The 22,595-nt window shown below is 38.3% G+C and overlaps 1 protein-coding gene across 1 annotated transcript in view; it reads left to right on the forward strand.

Moving 5' to 3' along the window:
- mok (MOK protein kinase) overlaps window positions 1-22,595 on the forward strand; it is a 94,665-nt gene that overhangs the window by 48,914 nt on the left and 23,156 nt on the right. Inside the window, exons 8-11 of the mRNA XM_080202492.1 lie at window positions 7,392-7,493; window positions 10,875-11,048; window positions 13,109-13,229; window positions 14,736-14,921. Coding sequence (XP_080058618.1) covers window positions 7,392-7,493; window positions 10,875-11,048; window positions 13,109-13,229; window positions 14,736-14,921 — 583 coding nt within the window. The remainder of the gene's footprint in view (window positions 1-7,391; window positions 7,494-10,874; window positions 11,049-13,108; window positions 13,230-14,735; window positions 14,922-22,595) is intronic.

Consider the following 22,595-nt stretch of genomic DNA (forward strand, 5'->3'; position numbering starts at 1 on the left):
CTCTTGTGCCCTGTCCAATATTTCCACACCCTTCTTAAAGTGTGTGCCTAGAATAAGACACCCTAGTTTTTATCCAAGTTTATAATGACTTCCTTGTATGACCTAGATATAAAGTTCGGTTTTCTGTATGCTTTATTAACTGCTTTAACAGATGCTTTGCCACCTTCACTGATTTGTGTGCCTAATTCCCCAATTCCCTCTACTCTTTATTTTCTATTGCTTTTCCATTCTTTCTACTGAAATAAATAATTTATACTTTGCTGCATTAAATTTTATCTGTCATGTGTTCTTGCATTCTGCCAGCCTGTTTATATCCTCTTGACATTTTTCATAATCCTTCATGCAGTTTGTAATACTGCCAGGTTTGTGTGACTTACAAATTTTAAGATTGCGTGCTGTACATTCAAGACTAGATCAGTAATAATTAGGAGGTCTTAATAATAAGGGGTCTTAACTCTCCAGAGGTTAATGTACACCTTCCTAAAGTCCAAAAAACAACCATTCACCACTACTCTCAGTTTCCTGTCATGTATCCATGTTGCTACTGTCCCTTTTGTTTCATGAACTTTAGCTTAGCTGACAAGCAGGTTATGTAGAACTGCAATAACTATCTTTTGGAAGTCCATGTACATCACATCAGCAACATTATCCATGTCAACCTTCGCTGTTACTTCATCAAAAAAAACTCAAACAAGTTGATTAAATATTATTTTCCCTCAGCAAATCCATGCTGCCTTTCCATAATTAATCTAAATATGTCCAAGTGATTGTTAGTGGTGGAAACAGTAATTTAGAACAAAACTGAGGTTAAATTGACTCGCCCTGTAGTTTCTGGGCTCATCATCTTGGATAAATACTTGTATCTAAGGAGGAATGGATGATGATGGCCAGCCTCCAGAATTTCCACCCTTACATCCTTCAGTATCTATCCTTTGATGTATCTCACTTGATCCTGATGACTCATCAACTTTAAGTACAGTCAGCCAGGCTAATACTGCTTTACCATTCTTCAGTTCATCCAAAGTTTCAATTGCCTCTCAACTGACTTGGACAGCATCATTTTACTTGGTAAAGATACAATACAAAGTACTCATTTAATACCTTAATTATGCCACCTGCCTGCCTCCACGTGTAAGTCCCCATTTAGGCCCATAATCGGCCCCACTTCTCCTTTTTAACACCCTTTTACTATTTATATGCCAACGAAAGACTTTGGATTCCCTCTTATGTTAGTTGCCAGCCTATTCTCACGCTCTCTCTTTGCCTCTGTTATTTGTTTTATCACTTCCCCTCTGATCCTTCTATACTTAGCCTGGTTCTTACTTGTATTACCCACCTGACATGTTTCATATACACTTTTTTTTACCCTCTATCTCTTGCATCTTTCAGGGTGCTCTGGATGTGTTGCCCTAACTCTTTCCCCTTGTGGAAATGTACCTTGACTCTATCCAAGCTATCGCCTCTTTAAAAGTATCCCATTATTTTGCTTCTCAATCTTTTGATGCCAATTTACCTGTATTTTCACTCCACTGATGTTGATCCTCCCCAATTAATTATTTGTACTATGGATTGAAATTTGGCTTTTCCATAGCCAGTCTTTTCTTAACTTTAATTCATGGGATATGGGTGTCACTGGCTAGGCCAGCATTTATTACCCATCCCTAGTTGCCCTTGAGAAGGTGATGGTGAGCTGCCTTTTGAACCACTGCAGTCCATATGGTACACCCATATGCTGTTAGGTTGTTCAAAGCTTTTGATCTGGTGACAATGAAGGAAAAAAGTCAGGATAGTGTATGGTTTAGATGAGACCTTGCAGGTGGTGGTATCCCCATGTGTCTGCTGCCCTTGTTCTTGTAGATAATAGCGGTCCTAGGTTTAGAAGATGCCATTTGAGAAGTCTTGGGGGGTTCCTGCAGTCCATCTTGGTGGGATACCAATCAATGCTTTGTCATTGGTGTTGAGCTTTTTGAGTGTTGTTAGAACTGCGCTCACCTCAGCAAGTGGAGAGTATTCCATCTCACACCTGATCTGTGTATTTTTAGATGATGCACAGACTTTGTGGAGTTAGGATTCCCAGTCTCTAACCTACTCTAGTAGCCACAGTATTTATATGGCTTGGCCAGTTCATTTCTCATCAGTGGTAATGCCATTGAATATCATGGGGTGATGGTTAGATTCTCACTGCTTCACTGTCTGGCATTTGTGTGTCGCCAAATGTTACTTGCTACTTCTTAGCCCAAGCCTTGATATTGTCCAGGTCTTAATGCATTTGGACATTGACTGCTTCAGTGTCTGTGGAGTTGCAAATGGTGCTTATTGTTTTTGTAGCTAAGGAGTTGCAAATGGTGCTGAACATTGTGCAATCATCAGCGAACGTGCCCACTTCTAACCTTATGATGGAAGGAAGATCATTGATGAAGCAGCTGAAAATGGCTAGACCTAGGATATTACCCTGAGGAACCTCCGCGGCAATGTCCTGGAATTGACATACCTGACGTCCAAAAACAACAACTTTCTTCCTCAGTGCTAGGTGGAACTCCAACCAGCAGAGAGGTTTCCCTATGATTTCTCCAGTTCTGCTGGGCTCCTTGATGCCATATTCAGTCAAATACTGTCTTGATGTCAAAGGCAGTCACTCCCACTTCATCTCTGGAGTTCAGCTCTTTTGTGCATGTTTGGACCAAGGCTGTAATGAGGTCAGGAGCTAAATGACCTGGCAAAACCCAAACTGCATGTTAGTGAGCAGGTTACTGCTAAAAAGAGCTGCTTGATAGGTAACGCCTTTCATCACTTTACCAATGATTGAGAGTAGGTAGATAGGGTGGTAATTGACCAGGTTGGGTTTGTCCTGTTCTTTGTGTACAGGACATACCTGTGCAACTTTTCACAATGCTGGGTCAGTGCCAGTGTTGTAGCTGTGCTAGAACAGCTTGGCTAAGGACACAGCTAGTTCTAGAGCACAAGTCTTCAGTACTATTGCTCGAATATTGTCTGAGCCCATAGCCTTTGCAGGGTTCAGTGCCATCAACCATTCCTTAATGTCACGTGAAGTGAATCAATTTGGCTGAACACTGGCATCAGTGTTGCTGGGGACTTCTGGAGGAGGCCAAGATGGACCAACCACTTGGCATTTCTGGCTGAAGACGATTGCAAATGCTTCTTTAGGACTCTATCAGCTCACTCAGTAGTGTTGCTATCAAGAAGCTCTTGGTGATGGACAACTTGCCATCAAGTGCTGTTGACCATGGAGGAGCACTGATTCATCATGTGAGGGAGAGGGCGGTGCATGATAATCAGCAGGAGGTTTCCTTACCCATGTTTGATCTGACAAAACTTATTCGGGTCTAGAGTTGATGTAGAGGGCTCCTAGGGCAATTCGCTCCCAAATGTATACCATTGTGCCACCAACTCTGCTGCGTCTACCCCTGCTGGTGGGACAGGATATACCTAGGATAGATTATGCTGTCTGGACATGTTCCATAAGATATGATTCCATCAGTATGACTGTCAGGTTGTTGCCTAACTCATCTGTCAGACAGCTCTCCCAAAGTAAGGTGGACTTTTGAGTTTGCTGTTGCTGAGTAGTCCATTGGTTTCATTCTTTTTAGTTTTTTAGCAGTTTCATAGTGGCGTGGCTTGCAAGGCCTTTTCAGAGGACATTTAAGAAGCAAGCACATTGCTGTGATTCAGGAATCACCTGTAGGCTAGAGCAGATAAGGACAGCAAATTTCCTTCCCTAAAGGGCATCAGTGAACCAAATGGATTTTTACAAGAGCTGACAGTGGTTTCATGGACATTATTAGACTTTTAATTCCAGATTTTGTATTCAATTCAAATTTCACCATCTGCCATGTTGGGATTCAAACCTGGGTTCCCTGAGCATTACTTTGGGTCTCTGGATTACTAGTCCAGTGACAATACCGCTTTGCTACATGCCACCATCTCCCCACCTGAACCTTTTGATACTATTATTGCTGTTCCCTAAATGTTCTGCTACTATCACTTTATTAATTTGACTCATCTCATTCCACAGAACCAGATCCAACAAAGTCTCCTTTATCATTGTTCTACCTCAGTTTGTTTCTGGTCCATTGTTGTGAACACATTCTCGGAATTCCTGCCCCCCTTTGTCTTTTATACGACTGATATCTCAGTTTTTATAAGGGATAATTAAAGCCACCATCCCCCCAGCCCATTATAACTACTCTGCAGTCCTTGCACTTTCCTATAATTTTCTTGTAAATTTGTTCCTCTATTGTTAGTGTTTAGAATACATCCAGCAATATAATGCTACCACTATTGTTTCTTAGCTACAACAAAAAAGATTCGGGCCTTGACATTTCTAGGACATCCTGTCTCTTTAGAACTGCACTGTTCTTCTTGATCAATGCTGCTACCCTTCATTTCTTTCCTTCCCTATATTTTGTGGAAAACTTGTTTCCAGGAATAATTAGCATTTGGATTTTTTTTTAAACCAGGTCTCCAATATCACCACAACATCATTTCTATATGGCTATCTGCACCGGCAGCTCACTAGCCTTATCTATCACACACTCCCTGCATTCACATACATGCGTAGGAAACCTAATTTAGACCATATTACATTCCCTGTACGGGGAGAGAATAGAGCTGACATTTTGAATCAGGATGACCTTTTGTCAGGGCTGAGCATCCTTATTCAAAATATAGGCTCTATTCTCTCCCCACAGATGCTGTCAGACCTGCTAAGATTTTCCAGCATTCCCTGTTTTTGTTTCCCATTCTACATCTGCAGTATTTTGCTTTTATGTAATTACATTCCCTCTTACTCTGACTGCACATACTTTAATACTTCCTGCTCCAGTGTCATCTGTCTTTCCCAATTCCCTGAACAGCTTGGCTTTCCTCTCTAGAATTTCCTGTCTAGGATGCCACCTGGTTCCCACACCTCTGCCATGTTACTTTAAATCCTCCCCAGTAGTACTAGCAAATTGTCTCGCAAGCATGCTGTGCAACCTATCCAACCATTACATAAATTCTAAGTATCACTGTGCACTTTTTAAACTTTAAACTTGCATTCAATAATACAAGAATAAAAAATTCTTGCTGCAATTATTCATGTTCAGGGCTTTGGTGCAGTTACACTTGGAGTAAGGTGTGTAGTTTTGGTCTTCATGTTCAAGGAAGGATATACTTGCATTAGAAGCATTACAACAAAAGTCATTGTAGATTGGTCCTGGAATAAGAGAGTTGTCCTATGATGAGAAGCTGAGTAAATTGGCTCTATGTTCTCTGGAGTTCAGAAGAGTGACAGATGATCTCATTGAAACATGTAAAATTCTCAAGGGGCTTGACAGAGTAGATACTGAGATGATGTTTCCACTGGCGGGGGAATCTAGAATATGGGAGCACAGACTTAGGATAACAAATTGGTCATTTAGAACTGAGATGAGGAGAAAGTTCTTAATTTGGAGTTGTGAATCCTTGAAATTCTTCATCCCAAAGGGTTGATCATTCACTATATTTAAAGACTGGGTAAATAGATTTTTGGTCTCTCAGGAAATCAAAGGATATGGAGACTTGGCAGGAAAACAGTGTTGAAGCTCAAGATAAGCGATGATCGCATTGAATGGCCCAGCATGCTCTATATAACCATATTGTTTACTCCTGCTTCTCTCCTTCCTGTTCTGGTATAAAGCACCTTATTTTTTCCTCATGTCTGAATAATGGATACTTCCCAAGTTCGTACTCAGAGTTTACATGATACTGTTGTACTGGAATGTTGAGAATTATGTACTGTAGCTTAGCCTTGCTGGAAATTTCCACATCTTGGAGTTGTGAGGAGAAGATGGAGAATTTGATAAATGAGTCTATTCACATCTAATTCAGTAATTTTGTTAAAGACACTGACGCTGTCAGAAGTCATTCCAAATCCCTCACTCCCCCAAAATTATTTTTTGCTTGCGTAGAGGCCCACATGCTGGAATTATCTGTAGCATTTTGCTGGATTAATCATCTAGCTGATGGCCAGAGCCCTGAAAAACCGCCAGGAAATGTAATATTTTGTTGCACTTTGGACTAGGTGTTTCAAACAATATAAGCCTTTTCTGATGCATTTATCTGTACAGGTTCAATTTGACTTGCCCACAAGTCCATATGTGACAGCTGTACATGTAGGTGGAAGCTTTTGTCCCAGTACTAAAATTCACTTGAGAAAGAAAGATGGGACAGAGGAGAAGTGGTTTTTGACCCTGGAGAATATTCTGTAGTACAAAAGCTGTGTTTCCTATAATCCTGTCAGTACAATTGGGGTGTGCGATAGGACAGGGAGATGTACCCATTTGCTTACACAAGCAAATGGTTTGTCCCATTTCCCCCAAGTATGCCACTAATGATGCAACTCACTGTGTTGTATTGCCTCTGGTCCTGTAAATGTTTTTTGTTCTTGTAGAATCCTGGTGCATGCTGAGCCCCTCTCATCCCACAGATGGTTGTCTTGGAGCCTCAGTACTTGAGTGTTGTGTGAACATACTGCACAATGCAGGGACTTAGATTATATCAGAAGGCATTCTTAAATATTGATTAGATAGGGGAATAGACTAAAAGTGACAGCTGGAATTCTAAGTCACTAAGTGTGAGGTGACACACTTTGATTAAAAAAAACTAACGTAAAAATACCCTAAATGAAAGTGGCCTTTGTGTGGTGAAAGAACGAAGGGATTTGAGGGTACAAGTTAATTAACAGTAATTCAAGGTCATGAAGCAACAAAGAAAGGTTTGTTAAATTCTTGTCTTTTATACTTCGAGATAAAATCTAAGAGATAATAATGAGCCTAGGTCAAATCTTAAATCTCAGTTACAGTACTGTGCCTAGTATTAAGCTGCATCCTATATGAAGGATATTGTTACTTCAGAGAGCACAAACTCAAACTGCTGTCTGATTTGAAGTTTTCTTTGCATTAGAATAATGCAGATTATATGGTAATGTGATGAAAATTTATTAAATTACAAAAGGATAGGATATGCTTGATAAAAGCCAACTGTCTTCTGTAGTTGAAGCATCATGATTAAAGGTAGGAGATTTAGAATAGAGGACAAGAGGAACCTCAGTTATTCCAGAAAGAGTTGTGAGACTGTGAAATTCATATCCAGGATTTGGTGGCTGAAACGGAAACTGTCAACATTAAATATTAAATTGAATTGGTAATGAAAGGATGTGGTAACGAAATGGGTGAACTTTGTTGAGGATTGATGGCTTGTGGGATGGGTAAATGTTGATAATGGCTGGGTGAGCCAAATTATATTTTTAATGCTACAGGAGATCCAATACATGTGCATACACAGCTGATTTTGATCATAGTGAAATGTAGATTCATTACTTAAAATTTATTTCAAAAACCTTTTACCTGCAGCCTACAGCCACTTTTTCCTGGTTCTAATGAAGTTGACCAAATTGCAAAAATTCATGAAGTTATTGGAACTCCAAACTCTGAAACCCTAAGGAAGTTCAAGCAGTAAGTACATCCTAAATTGCAATAAACATTGAAATCTTTCAGAATTTTGATTTGGAACATTCACTTTTTCGTGGCCCTACATGATGCGTATTACTAAGCCAATGACATCTGTGGTGACTGGGCCACGTTCATCGGATTGAAGAAAGCTCTATACCCAAAGACCTCTGTAAAGTGAACTTGCCATTGGGTTACAACTGAGGGACATCCATATTATTGTCAAATGGACTGGGAAACTTTCACCAACAACCATGACCTTTAGACGGGATTTAGAAGACTTAAAACCCCCATCTCAGCCCGCCACCTTGATCTGCAGCAAGTGTGGCAGAAACACCCTAGCCAGAGTAGGGCTGCTGAGCCACTGCAGATTATGTTTAAATGCAGTTGGCTACCAATGTGCAAACCATCATCTCACTAGAGAGGAGGCTGCCATAGCATATACCAGGAAAGAACAAAAGGAGTACATGTTGACTGGCTCATGGTTTTTTTTTCACATCAAACATTTTTCCCTCCACAGGGCATTTTCTCTTGGTGACCTTATTGAGATCAAAACTTAATACTTACATATTACAGTTATAAAAATGAAACTGTTCCACTACTCCATGGTGAGGTGCTATGGAACTTTGATATACAGCACTGCTAAGTAATTTTTAATTGAATGTCTGCAACCATTTATAATTATGGCTGTATTTCCTTGTGGTTACCATGCTGACTTGTCTCATGCAGTATGTAATTTGTTTGGAATCACTGGGGCAGAAGCATGTGGGTGGGAATCTTCCTTATAGATTTATTTGGATCTAAACATGTTCTGCAACCAAACCATATGTTGCAGATGCCTTGCAATTGAGAATTAATATTTTAGTTCCAATGTAGTACTTCGGAAAAGAATACTTGAGGATTGCAAAATAATTTAAAGGCACTAAATTTACTCTTACTTACTATTTTTGCATTTTTGTAACTTCATGTTAAGCTTTTTCTGAGCCATAAAACATGAAGCCGATTGATGTTTTCACCTAATGACAGCACACAAATTCACCAGTTGATGTAAGTAATCAATGTACCTTTTCTTGGAAATAGGAACACAAGAAATAGCAGGAGAAGACATACTATCCCTTGAGCCTGCTACACTATTCAATGTGATTGTGGCTGATTTTCTGCCTCAATTCATTTTCCTGTCTGCTCACCATGTCCACTGATTCCTTGTGAGACCAAAAAATCTATCTCAATAATGAATATACTCAACAATGGAGTATCAGTAACCCTCTGTGGAATTTCAAAGATCCATCCCTCTGATTTGAGGAAATTTCTCCTCATCTCAGTACTAGATAATCAATCCTTTATTCTGATACTGTGTCTCTCTGTTCTAGATTCCCCAGCCATGTGAACCAACCTCTTGGGATACTGCAGTGGATACACCAAATTTTAATTCAGTTATAGAACATAGAACATTACAGCGCAGAACAGGCCCTTCGGCCCACGATGTTGCGCCGACCAGTTAAAAAACAATGACCCTCTAACCTCAACCAAACCCTTACCATCCATAAAACTATCCACAGATCTCTTAAACGCCCCCAAACTAGGCACATTTACAACTGCAGCAGGCAGGGCATTCCAATCCCTCACCACCCTCTGGGTAAAGAACCTACCCCTGACATCCGTCCTATAACTACCACCCCTTAATTTAAAGCTATGCCCCCTCGTGCTAGCTTTCTCCATCCGAGGAAAAAGGCTATCACTGTCCACCCTATCTAAACCTCTAATCATCTTATATGTTTCAATAAGGTCCCCTCATAGCCACCTTCTTTCTAATGAAAACAACCTCAAATCCCTCAGTCTCTCCTCCTTATTTTCCATACAAATTCATATAACATAATCTACCTTGTGAAACCCCTTCAGAATCTTGTATGCTTCAATGACACCACTTTTCACTGTTAATTCCAGAGATTATGGCCGGAATTCTCCAGCAGTTCTTGACCTGCTGCCAGCGAGAATGGAGAATCTGGCGCCCAGCCAAATCTCTGTTCACTGCAGTTGGATCAGAGATGCTCCGCTCCAGCTGAGGTCAGAGAATCTGGCCCAATAGGTCCAATGTACTCAGCTGCTCACCACTGGACTACCCTCTCATTCTAGGGATCAACCTAGTGAATGCAGCTGTACTGCCTCAAGCTGCAAGGCAAGTATAGTCACATTAAAGAAGTAAAACCCTAAAAAAGCACCAAGCAGATGGAGTGAGAATAGATTATAGCAGAGTGAAACCTTTTAAAAAAAAGCCAAGCAGATGGAGTGAGAATAAATTACAGCCAAGTGTTTCAGTAAGAAAGTCCACATTCATTTTGGTCATATGATAGTATAAAACAAATTTTCCTTGGTCTTTTTGTTGACACTCATTGCTGAATATAAATTGGAAAGTATTAAAAGAAAACTTCTGTAGTCCATCATTGCATTTGAAGCTCTTGGATATACATTTCAGAAACATGCATACATAATTGATTCTTAATCTTCCTTTTCATTCTGATTTCTTTTCCTCCATAAGGCCTGTGTGTTCTCTTTTTCTATGAGACCCTTCCCATCCTAGTTTATCAGGCTGAAATTTGGGGTTTATTGTTTCTTTTTGGGAACACAACCTCTCACAACTCACAACCTGTCCATGCAAATGTCCGTGTACCCATCTCATCTGCATTATTGTAGGTTTGGGCAAAGCGAATCCTGGACTGCTGTCTACTCCACCAATCTCCCTGCAGCCTACTCCTCCAATCTGCCAACAGCCTTTGCACAAAGCAGGATTGGGATGACAGATTTGTTCGGTGATCAACTAGCTTGCTCTTTGTAAAGGCATGCTATACCTTAAAAGGAAGCTGCACAAAAATATTACTGTGATGTAAATTACCACAAAGTGAACACCCAAGTCACACAGACCATGTCAGAGTAATGAATGCAGCCCTAGAGGAATTAAAGCGTGTTGGTTCTGCAGAGACCCTCTAGGATCACCGTCACAAGGGGGTGGAACAAATAGTCAGGGAGGTCAACTTTCAAAGTTGGAGTTCTGCTTTTGCTATTGGACTGAAGATGACTTTACAATGTTTAAAGCTGGGATCATTTGGTTGACGTATTCACATTACTAAGATCAAAATTTCTTTGAAGGATTAGTTAAAGCCCCTGTAATTTCCCTGTTAGAAATCTTTGTTTATTCATGTGATGTGTGGAAGTTGTCTAATGAAGATGTTTATGCAAGGTAGGGAATTTATAATACCACAGGTATTGAAGTTCAAACAATTGTGTGCTGTTTCATCTGTTAATTTTTGTCATGTCTTGTGCTTAATGCTTCAAGCTTTTTTTAGACTGTTTGAGTAAAATAATTACTATTTTATATGACTTTCAATGTAGGACACGGGCTATGAGTTTTGACTTTCCACAAAAAAAGGGAACGGGAATATCTTGTCTCATTCCACATCCTACCTCTGAGAGTATTTCACTGATGCATGCAATGATGGAGTATGACCCTGAAGAAAGAATTACTGCTAAACGTGCATTGCAGCATCCGTATTTTCATGAATTAAGGTGAGTTTGCAACTAGCATGACACTTGGTACTTCCTCTCATTCAATGTTACATTTGTCTTTGACCACAAAAGCACTAATGCTTTTTCCAGATACTTCTTGTGAACAAACTCTCCTGCACCTGTCAATAGATGCATTTTCTACAATCGTATTAATATTTTAAAAAGGTTCCATTTAAAATTTGGTAAAATCATAACTTTTTGCTTTGTACTTTCAGAAATTGATTTGTGCTTATAGGCATAAAATTTAATGTTTCCTCCTTCCACAAAAGGAATCTAAGTAGCACATTCTGGATTGTTCACCTTAAAATTTACTTGGATTACAAAAGTGATATTTCCAGTGTTTGGTGTGAAATTTTATTCAGGGATTTTGAAAGGATTATCATTATAATAAACATTACTGACATTCTGTTGACTTTGCTCCTGAGTTTTCCCATTCCATGTCATCAGGACTCTGGGGTAAAAATAGTATATTCCAGAACATGAGCAATTCCCTAGAAAGAGAAAGAAAGAACTTGTTGATGAGAGATAGTTGGACTATCTCTCATCTGAGAATCATGTTAAAGAGTTAATTTACATAAATTAATGTTGAAACAGTCGTTTTTGCTCTTCACTTTTGGGAGGCAAATATCAATACTTGTTGAATTAGATGCTTGAATTTACAAAGGAAAAAGATCGTTTTCAACAAATCATGAACTTAGGCGTTTCAGAAGGTAGGTGAAAGCTAAATCTTTCGCAACAAAAACGCCAGTCTGAAAGAAAGCATTCAAGGCATGATATATATCACATCTCTGTATATCTATAAGCCAGAAAAAATGTGAATTTATCATTTGAAAAGATTTGCAGCCAATTTACTGAGCTGTGAAATTCAGTTCAATCCAATCAGATCTGCGAGTTGCTACAATGAAGAATTCTATCACAATGTTATTTTTCTTTATATCCACATAGCATGTAAAACCTTTTCTAATCTCATGATAGTTTTGGTTTAAGAATACTGTAATAATTAATATGATACTTTATCATGTATATACACTAGCACATATTCAAAAATGGTGGCAAACAGGTGCAAATAACTACAGAATCATTAGTCTCATTTACATTCCATGTAAAACAATGAAATCAATTATCAAGAAAAAATCTGAGGGTTATTTGAGCAACTCTAACATAGTAACCATCTCAAGAGAAGATTCTATCTGCTCAGAATGCTTGATTTCTTTGAGATAACAATGTCCAAAGTGGACTGTTTGGAACCATATAACATGCTGGCATGAAAATAGAGCCATGCAGCACCCATTATACAGATTCCTAAGCTTCCAGTAAACAATGCTGAAAATTCATGCTCATTACAAGCCATAAGTATGGCAGCCACCATTTTGATTGAGGCCAGAAAATTGGTTTGCATTGATCATGCCTGAAATAGGCATTAAGCTTTTTGCATGTACAAACAAAACAAAGCTGGTGATACCTGGCTGCAATCAGAAAAAGCCAGGCACAACAGTTCTTAAAGGGACTGTCTATCTGGTTGCAACCAACTATCCACTCTCCCTTCCTGGTTCCCTTTAACTAATTACCTGAAGGTCAATGGTAGCGTCATTTTGGCCCAGTCTTTCATAACATGGCACTGGCAAGCTGCATTAGTGTCCAAAGCTTGCTGGCTCAATTATATTGTGACCCAAAGCCCAAAATCTGTAACCTTGATATTCAGCCAAATATCTGAATATCAGATATTCAGATATACCTGAATATATCTGACTTTTCCCTGTGCCCCCACCTCCACCTTGTGTCTAGTAAAAGCATTTTAAATTGATTTGAATCATTTATCAATGAATGGTGGAAATTGAGAGAGGGAACATTGAATGGAAAATGTGGTTTTGGCAATTTACGATGGTAGAATTTACACAATCATGATCACAATATGACAACTGGAGGAAGGTTTATAAACAGAAAATGCAGACTGATTTAAAAGTTTTTAATCTATATAGATTATTTAAATTGAAAAAGAATATTGGTTTATGTTAAGTCATGAAAGTAAATATATACATTGTGATTTCTCTTTCCTGTAGATTTGCTGAGAAACAAGCTGCTACAATACAGCGTAGGGTTAAATGCTTAGAAGGGAATGAGAATAATCTAAGCTCAGCTGTCGTGCACAACCTCTGGCGAATCCATAAGGGTCGTAAACAGGTAAAGCGAGAAACATTGTCACTTGCCACCTTGCCTTACTTACTATATTCAATCAGCTAATAATATAACAAATGCCAAATTTTTCTAGTGAAAAATTACCTGAATTAAAATATAATTAGGATATGCTGTGATTATTTGCAGCATATTTATAAGGTTTAGAATGTTTCAAAATTGGAAAAATGACTCTAGACTGATTTATAAGCTGAATTGCTAATTTTAAAACTTGTTCTGGTCTTGTGTTTTGTAACAAATTTAACTATTTAATACAGACATAACAGACAATATTCCTGAATTAGATGAACAAATCTAAACTGATTTTTTTTCACCTGGACCTAACATCTTTGATAAAGTTGTTAACATTATTTAATAACAAGCAGGTATTCATTGTCAAGATGGTAATCTGGCAGGGGAGATCATCTATTCTTTATGGACACACAATATTCATTCCATTATTGGATTAGTGTCCAGGTGATGAAGATGAAAATGTTACTCAATATTTTTCCATAGAGCTATCAATGTTAGCTGAAGGGAAATCCCACAGTCTAAGTGTGCACAGTGTGGACACTTTCCCAGAATGGCCTCTGTTGGGTTGTCAGCCAACAAAAAGTGTGATTTTCTTCAGCCTCAATTGATTTTTTTTGGTTATTTGATTGTTTTTCCAAAATAATTGACATTTGGAAGACAATTTTCAAAGGCTTTAACTGGCTAAAACTAACATTGCACATTGTTTAATGGAGAAGCTGCCCAATAGGTACATGGAGACGGATTTCATTTTAAACTTGAGACCCTACTGAGGCTCAGGTTCCCATGCCTTTGATTATCTTAAAATTTCAGGAGTTCAATTCTTTATTATTTATTCTCAGTAAACGTTGGGGAAGATTTTGCAGATAATTGTGCACCATCTTTAAATATAATTTGGGCTCAGGCCTGTTGAATCAAACATGATGTTTTGTGTATTTTAAACATACTTTAATCTTTTTATATGACAAACTTCAAACAGCAACTTTGATCAAAATAGTGAAGACAGCATGCTATTTATAGGCAGCCCTTACTATTCAAGACACTATGATTATTTTGCCATGGAAGCCATACCAACAGAGATTTTTTGTGCCTATGAAGGATCCACTGTAGCTTCTCTTAGGGGCGTACCCTCTATCTTTATACTTCTTTCTTCTCACTGTTCAAAATACTCAGCTTCAAATGCCAGCAGTAACTTCCCTTTGTCTCACAGACTTTACATATTCTTCATTGCATGAAGAAAGGAAGATATATCATGGAAATGATTTCCTGTTACTGAAGTAGAAAAACATAGTCATTGAAACATAGTTGATAGGAGCAGGAGGAGGCATTTAGTTCTTCGAGCCTACTCCATCATTCATTACGAATGTGTCTGATCATCCAACTCAATAGCCTAATCTTGCTTTTAGAAACATAGAAGATAGGAGCAAAGCTCAGTGGAAGATTGTTAAGCATGCAAAATTTATTTCAGTTACAAATTATCCACAGGGAATTCCTATACGACGTCAAATTCCACCGTATCCTGTGGAACTACCAAAGCTGAACGTGCCAGCCTCAACAAAGATTGTGGCTTACCCCAATCAAACTTTTAAGTCTGTCTTTCCAACAGCATCACGGGCTGAAAATGGAACTCTACCCCAAGTGCCATCTGTACAATACATTGGAAAAAGCAAGGTATGAATTCTCATCTTTTATTCAGCTTTATTTAAAGAAAGGCCACATTAGAAAAAAATTCTAACCGTTTTGCACATGATACTCACTCCTAAAGATTTGTTGAACAGAATCCTGATTATTGATTTTAACTGTCAGTAATATACTACTTCTCTTCAGGTGTAATGATCAATTATTTGATTGAAAGTATACATACCATGGGTAACCAGCTAACCTACCCTGGAAAATTACAGGGACATCAATAGCTTTATATTGTTTTAGTTCAAATTTGCTGCCATTCCTACCTCCATTACAGGTGATATTTCCAAGCAGATATATTCATTTTGTTTTCATTGCTGAGGCATAGATAAATGAGGAAATTCTCAAGGTCGCTGAATACATCAAACAAAAATGATGGCTAATTTCAGAACTATACACATGCAATCTGATCTTTTTGGTACAATTTATTTGCTCTTCCTAAAGGTGACTTGTGCCAAGATGTTATTGATTTGTCTTTCATGCGAGAGTTTTTTTAAACTGAGTTTTTTAAACTTATCCTTATCTGGTGTTTACATATGCATGCTTCCAGCTGTGTTTATGTATAGTTCTCTGAAGTAGGAGCATGGCAATGTGTCAATGGGTTGAAAAATGGTAGTGAAGAGTAATGTGGGTTCTTTAATAGGAAAATGAAATGATAGACTTGTTCATAATTACTTTGGATTAGTCTTCACAGTGGAAGAAGATTGCATATCTAATTTACCAGGGAAATGAATAATGAATCAAAGACTGGAACTCGTTAAATTTAATATAGGCAAAAAATATAGTATTAGAAAAACTAACAGCTCTAAAGATTGGCAAATTCCCAGGATCTGATGGCTTTCATCTCAGTGTTTTAGAAGACTTTGGTGAGGAATTTGTAGTAGCTTTAGCCATAACCTTCCAAAATTCATTCAATTCAAAAATTGTCCTTTTAGACTGGAAAATTGCAAATGTAGCTTCGGTATGTTTTTAGGAAACCCTGCTGATGTTATATGTGCGAGTGTTCCAATCTGAAACACTGGTTTCATATGATGTTTCTTTTTGGATATTAGCGAGAAACGTATATGGAAACAGATCGTAGACTTTTGTTAAGTGAACAAATGAAGGTATTTATTAACATAAAAGAAAGATAACAAAACATTACAAAGAACAATCTTCAGCAAATTAACAGTAAGCACTCATCCTTCAAAGACTGAAAACCCAAAAACACCTGTTCCTCCCAAACCTAAACTCTGTTGAGGTTCTGTTTCCCAGACAATAACCGTAAACCGATTTGTTAAATCTAGCCAGTGATTACCACACCATACAGCTTAAGAGATCAGGACTTGGGAATGGTCCTTGGCTCAGTGAAGAAGAACACCCTGTTCCTGATTCTTTCCTTTCTCTTGGGTGCTGCTGAGACATGGTTTAAAAAAAAACAAGGCAATTTGATTTTATTTATGCAAAAAAAACATTTTAATAGCATCTTATTATTTCATGGCAACATATGAAAAATGAGAGAAAGAAATCAGGAAATCCTAGATCTGTTGGTCTAAAATTTGTTGTGGGTAAACTATTGAAATCTGTAAGAAAGGTTAGTGACTGAACACTTACAGAAATTTGAGTTGATTGCAGATAGCCACATTAATTTTTGAAGAGTAGGTCATAGCTATTGAAGCCAGTTGAATTTTTTGAGGCAGTAACCAGGGTATGGACGTAGTTTATGTGGAATTTGATAACATTCCAAATAAAGGTTGTTAGTTAAAATAAAAGCTCACGGATATCATAGCATCCATACAGTTCTGAAGGAGGCCAATCAGCCCATCAAGCCTATACTGACAACAATCCTACCCAGGTACTATCCCTATAACCCCACATATTTACCCTGCTTATCTCCGTGACATTAAAGGGCAATTTAGCATGGCCAATCAACCTCACCTGCACATCTTCGAATATGATGGAAAATTGTTGACCTGGCTAGAAAATTGAAGTGGAGTTGCCGACATTGGATTGGGGTAGGCACAGTACGTAGTCTCACAACACCAGGTTAAAGTCCAATGCTAGCACTTTGGCAGGACCTTAACCTGGTCTAGAAAATTGTATGGATAGTAGAAGATGGAATTAAACAGAATATACAGCACAGTAAAAGGTTATTTGGCCCAACCAATGCATCCTGACTTTTATGCTGTACTTGAGCCTCCTCTCATCCTTCCTCATCTAATACCTCATCTAATAATAGCATAACCTACTATTCCCTTCTCCCTTCTTCTTAGGCAGTCTCTTAGAATCGAGGATGAATTGCTTTCACTCTGGTTTGATGGCTGTTAGGTCCAATGCGCAATCTGCAGACCCTGCCACATGTGAGGCAGGTGATGCTTGGAGAGTTGGGTAGACAAGTTATTTGGAGATTTGTGTGCTTTTGCTGAACTCTTGACTTTACCTGTGTGTATTCTTTACAAAGTCTCTCAATGTATTTGTACCTTCCTGAATGAACCTTTTCCAATTTAGTCAGTCACAAGTCAGAGACTTTCATGTGTTGGTGGTGATATTTGACTTCTTCAAGGATGCTTTGAGAACATCCCTGAACCATTTTCTTTGTCCTCCTGTGAGTCTCCTGTTGACTTGGTTCTTCAGTTGGTTTAGGATTCTGTTGTTAGGCATATGAACAATCTGCACAGTGGAGCTGGATTTAAGTGATTAGCATCCCAATGCTGGGCATTTTGGATTTGCACCTATAATATTCACCTCAATTATTCCATGTTGCATAGCTGGATAGACTGGGACTTTTTTCTCTGGCGCATAGGAGGCTGAGGGATCATCTTACAGGGGTCTATAAAATAATGAGGAGCATAGGTCAGCCAGACAGTCAATATCTTTTCCCAAAGATAGGGGAGTCTAAAACTAGAGGGCATAGGTTTAAGGTGAGAGGGGAGAGATACAAAAGTGTCCAGAGGGGCAATTTTTTCACACAGAGTGGTGAATGTCTGGAACAAACTGCCAGAGGTAGTAGTAGAGGCGGGTACAATTTTTCTTTTAAAAAGCATTTAGATAGTTACATGGATAAGATGGGTATAGAGGGATATGGGTCAAATGCGGGTAATTGGGATTAGCTTAGGGGTTTTGAAAAAAAAAGGGCAGCAAGGACAAGTTGGATCGAAGGGCCTGTTTCCATGCTGTAAACATCTATGACTATGTTATTGAGTTTCATACTCTCACCACTCTAAGGAATTTCTTCTGAATATCTTATTTGATTTCTTGGTGACAATCTTATTTTGATGGCCTCTAGTTTTCCTCTTTCTCACAATATTCTCTCTGTGCCTATTCTATCAAAACCTTTCACTATTTTAAAGCCCTAAAGAGAATACTGGGAATGGTTGTATACTCTTATTGGAAGGAAGTATGTAGGAGTGTCCCAAAAGGCCCTGTCTAGGGGCTTCAATTATTCACTCTGTTTCTTGCTGAATAACTTAGGTATTATAATATAAAACCATATATCCAAATCAGGCCATTCAGAAACATCAGGAAACACTTATACAAGGAAAGGATGGTAGAAGAGGGAAACTCTCTCCCACAAAGAGTACTTGGTGCTAGTTTAATTATTTTAATCCAGGATTGATAAATTTTTTGCCAGCCAGAGTATAAAGGAGTATAGAACAAAGCCAGATGGATGGAATTAAGATACACATCATCCTTGTTCTCACTAAATGGTGGAACAGACTCAAGGGAATGGTCTACCTACCTTCAACTGGAGAATTGAACCTCCCATTCTGTTATTTAAGAAAGGTGACAGAGAAACACCAGGGAAATTTAGATTAGTTAGCTTAACACCTGTTTTTGAGAAATTGCTAGAGTTTATAATTAAGAATGTGATTGAACACTTTGAAAATTTTCAGTTGATCAGAAAGAACAAAGAAAATTACAGCACAGGCTCTCCAAGCCTGCACTGACCATGTTGCCCAACTGAACTAAAACCCTCTATCCTTCTGGGGACCATATCCCTCTATTCCCATCCTATTCATGTATTTGTCCAGACGCCCCTTAAAAGTTGCTATCATATCTGCTTCCACTACCTCCCCTGGCAGCAAATTCCAGGCACCCACCACCCCCTGCACCTTGTACATCTCCTTTAAACCTTTGCCCCTTGCACCTTAAAACTATACCCCCTATGCTTCTGACTATCCACTCTGCCAATGCCCCTCATAACCTTTTATCAGGTCGCCTCTCAAAGAGCCAACATGGATTTGCAACATAGAATCATTGAATCCCTACAGTACAGAAGGAGGCTGTTTGGTTCACCAAGTCTGCACCAACCACAATCCCACCCATAACTTGCCTCATATTTACCTCACTAAAGGGCAATTGAACATGAACAACCTAACCAGCACATCTTTGGAGTGTGGGAGGAAACCGGAGCACCCAGAGGAAACGCACGGGGAAAATGTGCAAAATCCGCACAGACAGCCACCGAAGGCTGGAATTGAACCTGGATCACTGGCTGTATGAAGCAACAGTGCTAATCACTGAGCCACCCTGCATATCTGATGAATGTAATTGAATTTTTGAAGAAGTGGCTAATGTGAAAAGGGAATATCTGAATGTTATTTCGACTTCCATAATGTATTTGAAAATGTTTGCTCATGTGAACCCCGTGAAATTGAAGACAAATTATTGATCTAGTTAGGAAATTAGCTGAGTAGCAGGGAACAGAGCATGGAAATAATGTAATTGTCAGGAAATAACTAGTTGTGCCCCGCAAGAATCTATTGGGCCAAAACTATTCACTTTATTTATTAACAGCTTAGATGATGGAAAAGAAAGCCACATTCCAGATGGCACAAAGATGGGCTGCATTTAAAGCAGCATGGATGAAAGCATAAAATTATAAGGCGATATTGATACATTAAGTGACAAGCCAAAACTGTGACAAATAGATTTTATTTCAAAACAAAAATGAGGTCACCCACTTTGAACCTAGAGAGGATAAAACAATATACTTCCTAAATACTGAAAAGCTAGTAATAGTGACAGTCCAAAGAGACTTGGAGATTCCATTACATGGATCATTTAAATGTCATGAACGTGAACAGCTACAGAAAATTAATGAGAAAGGTTACTGAAACGGTGGATTTTATATCTAGAAGAATAGAGTACAAGGGGGTGGAAGCCCTATTTCATCTATACAAAGTCCTAATTAGGCCACACCTGGAGTATAGTGAGCAGTTCTGGGCACCACATCTTAAGACAGATATATTGATCTTGGAGGGAATAGAACATAGATGCAGCCTCCCGTCCATTTACTCTGTATACACTTCCCATTGCCTCAGCAAAGCAGCCAGCATAATTAAGGAGCCCACAACCCCGGACATCCTCCCACCTTCTTTCTTTGGGAAAAAGTTATAAAAGTCAGAGGTCACATACCAGTTGACTCAAAAACAGCTTCTTCCCTGCTGCTGTCAGACTTTTGAATGGACTTACCTTGCGTTAAGTTGATCGTTCTCTACACCCTAGCTATGACTGTAACACTACATTCTGCACTTGTTTCCTTCTCTATGAATGGTATGTTTTGTCTGTATAGTGTGCAAGAAACAATACTTTTCACTGTATGTTAATACACGTGACAATAATAAATCAAATCAAGATTTACCAGAGTGATATCAGGATTCCAAGGACTAAGTTGCAAGGATAGATTAGAAAGTTAAGGGATGAGATTATCAAAGCTTTGAAGATATTAAAGGAATAAATAGAAAGATAGAATAGGCATTTAGCCAAAAGTCCACAAGAGACAGTAGGCATCTGTCTGTGTTAGAGATAATTCGTTACATATATTGAAGGGCACCTCCATAACAGGTTTGAGGCTGCTGAGGAGATGGGTCCCAAGTCTACCTCAACTGGAATGGAAGCTCACATTGCCAGTGATATTCTGAACCACATGCTAGTCATTTAGCCAACTGAGCTAATTGGCCTCAAGCAGATAGGGTAGATAGAAAGAATCTATTTCCATTGGTTGGGGAGACTAGGACATCTATGGAATTATCTAAAAATTAGAGCCAGATCTTGCAGGAGTGAAATCAAGAAACAATTGTTTACAAAAAATGTTGAGAGAAAACTGAAACTCTCCTCCAAAATGGCAATTGATACTAGAATAATTGTAAATTGATAGATTTATGTTATCTAAAGGCATTAAGGGACATGAGAGTAAGGTTGGATATATGGATTATATCATAGATCAATTGTGATTTCATTGAATGGTAGTTCTGGAGCTCCTGTTCCTATGTTCCTTATTGCTAGTAGAGAAAGACAGAGTATAAAATTTTCCTTGCATCAATTTGGTGCGCTCATTTTGTCACACTATCTTATGCACTGATTATTTGCCCAGCATGACTGATTACTTATTCATCTTACCTAATTTCCTGTCAATTATATTGGCCTGCAATATGAGCTTGGTTACTGACATGTATTTCCAGTCCTCCATCATTATATGATATTTTGAAGCGCAAGTTGTACACCAATCTTCGTACATGAGCTCATTGCAGCTAACTTATCCACTTAAATGATACATGACTACCAAAATGTCAAACACTGTTCTTCGCATTACAAGGATATGCCAGGGTCCAGACAAGCATAAAATATACTCTCAGATCAGATAGAAAATTTGAAGGTGAGAAGAAACACCAAGCAATTGCTGAGCATGTTCTGCAACAGCTCACAGATGGTGTCTTGAAATAATCTCATGGAACATCAATCTGCCGATGTATCTAAGACCTTATATAAACATAACAACAGGGGGAGATTAACTGCACATGGTTTGAGCTAGGAGATTTTCTCTGTACAGTGATGTGATGTTGAAACCAAAATCCAAATCTCTGGTGGATAATGTAACGTTATTAAAGAATCATATTTTGCAGAGTTAAGAGAAGGTACACTTTCAGTGTAATAAACTCTCTGTCTAATTAACAGAAGGCATAACACTACTTCCTTGATAAAAGAAATATTGTTTCTTATTTATCAACATCAATTACATGATCTATTAGCTCTATGGATATCGGTAAGAAAACATCAGAGATCTTTAACAAAACTTGAGTTAATTTAATCACTAAGTTGTTTCTTACAAATAGAAGGATACTTTGAGCAAGTTAGAATGGTTGGATTGTGCTTGTTACTATAATTTCTGTCAGTATATGTAAAATCACAGAATGTATATGATTTTACTCTATACACTATTAATATTCTTTTGAATTTAATTTGCTTTGTCCTATTACAAACATTCTTTGCTATTTAAATGATCATATAAGTTTGAAGAAAGTAGTTGCTCCTAACTTATTTTTATTAGTGATAAATGTCCTAGCAGCTGAGTGAATCAGGTGACAATATAACCTCTTATTAGCAATATTTTAAATATTTATATAGTTATATTTAGACTAGGTCACAGATGATCTATAATTTGTAGCATTCATTTCAAAGTTGTCTTTCTTTTTATTATTGTTCTCTATTATGGGTGAGATGTATTAGAAGCCTAAGGGATGATATTTTTTCAGTTATTTCCTTTGCAGTGTTTACCATTATCTGATTTTGCATGTGTCCGGGACTCAGCCATACTTTTCCTCACGCTCCAGATTTGGAATTGGTTTTTCCAACAGATGTTCCTGCTGATATTCACAGCCTTTGACATCTCCTGTATAG

This window comes from Carcharhinus amblyrhynchos, chromosome 14 (genome assembly GCF_965287045.1).
Source record: "Carcharhinus amblyrhynchos chromosome 14, sCarAmb.v2.hapA, whole genome shotgun sequence".
Classification (NCBI taxonomy): Eukaryota; Metazoa; Chordata; class Chondrichthyes; order Carcharhiniformes; family Carcharhinidae; genus Carcharhinus; species Carcharhinus amblyrhynchos.